This window comes from Chrysochloris asiatica, unplaced genomic scaffold (assembly GCF_000296735.1).
Source record: "Chrysochloris asiatica unplaced genomic scaffold, ChrAsi1.0 scaffold00033, whole genome shotgun sequence".
Lineage (NCBI taxonomy): Eukaryota > Metazoa > Chordata > Mammalia > Afrosoricida > Chrysochloridae > Chrysochloris > Chrysochloris asiatica.
The window spans coordinates 20,579,612-20,580,976 of NW_006408551.1; the positions used below are offsets into that span (position 1 = coordinate 20,579,612).

At 34.4% G+C, this 1,365-nt stretch overlaps 1 protein-coding gene across 1 annotated transcript in view; it reads left to right on the forward strand.

Annotated features, from left to right (window-relative positions):
• The window catches only part of NUP107 (nucleoporin 107kDa), a 65,235-nt gene that overhangs the window by 50,610 nt on the left and 13,260 nt on the right, over positions 1-1,365 (forward strand). Inside the window, exons 25-26 of the mRNA XM_006859539.1 lie at positions 594-719; positions 1,102-1,215. Of these exons, the coding sequence (XP_006859601.1) occupies positions 594-719; positions 1,102-1,215 (240 nt within the window). The remainder of the gene's footprint in view (positions 1-593; positions 720-1,101; positions 1,216-1,365) is intronic.

The window sequence follows — 1,365 nt, forward strand, 5'->3', positions numbered from 1 at the left end:
CTATGAGTCGGTTCCGACTCGATGGCACCTGACAACAACAACAACTTTTGGAGTACATCCTGGGGTGAAATTTATGGAATATATTTTATCCTTGGCCTTAGAGAAGGTAATCAGAAAGACAAAGAGGCATTCATCATAAAGTGATTGTCAAGATAAGTATATAGATTCCAGGTACTGAGTTAGGAGCAAATACCAGAGGACACAATAAATATATACCTTACTAGTGTTTGCTGGAGTCCTGGTGTGGCACTGTGGCCTAATGTGCTGGACTTCAAGGTCAGTTTGAACGGCAAGGTTGGCGGTTCAAGCTCACCAGCCACTCCTAAGAAACCCTATACAGGGTCCCTATGAATTGGAACCAACTCGACAACACTTAACTAAAACAACAAGTTCGTGTTACTTGCCAAAACATTTCTTCACAGTTTTGGGGGGGTTTTTTGAGGAGGGAAGGGATGGGGAGAGTGTAAATATTGAACAAATTATTTCTTGATGCTATGAGATTACTTCTAACACTCAAATCTTAAAAGCATTTGTGAATGAACATATGTGAGAACTTTAATTTCTTCTTGTGTTTTTTTAATTTTACAACTTAGGAAGCCCATGAAACTTTTAATGAGTGGTTTAAGCATATGAATTCAGCTCCACAAAAACCTACTTTGACACCTCAAGCAACTTTTACTGAGACAGTGGCTTACGAACACAAAGAAAAGAAATATGAAGTAAGTTGAATATGGACATGAGGTATGTTTGTAGTATCTTAAAATGGATATAACATAAAGAGGTTTCCCTCAGCATCCATATTCCTATTACAACAGGTCATTTCCTCTTAATGTTTTGCTTTGACATAAAGCTATCTGTCTAGTTACTGTTTTATAAGTAATTATTTATCAAACATGAAAAATACTTTCAGGTGACATGATGTTCATTTGTTACAAAGTTAACATTTTGGTATTTTATAGCTAAATCTTGGAATATATTTTTATATCTGGCTGATTAAAGTGTCAGCTCTTTAGTATGGTTTTCCATATACATTTGTATCTATAGTTTTAAAAATACATTATTTACTTCAATTATGTGTCTGCCTTTTATTTTATTTTACAGATGGATTATGGCATTTGGAAAGGGCATTTGGATGCCCTAACTGCTGATGTGAAGGAGAAAATGTATAATGTCCTATTATTTGTTGATGGAGGGTGGATGGTGGACGTTAGAGAGGTAAACTGTGTGCATTATTTACAGCTAAAAGTATTTTAATTTTTTTCTTAAATGTTTTATTGTTAATTATGTGATAGTTTACATGGGAGAACATTAATTTTACATTCATTTTATTGTATATTGTCTCATTGCCATGGTTACAATCCCCTC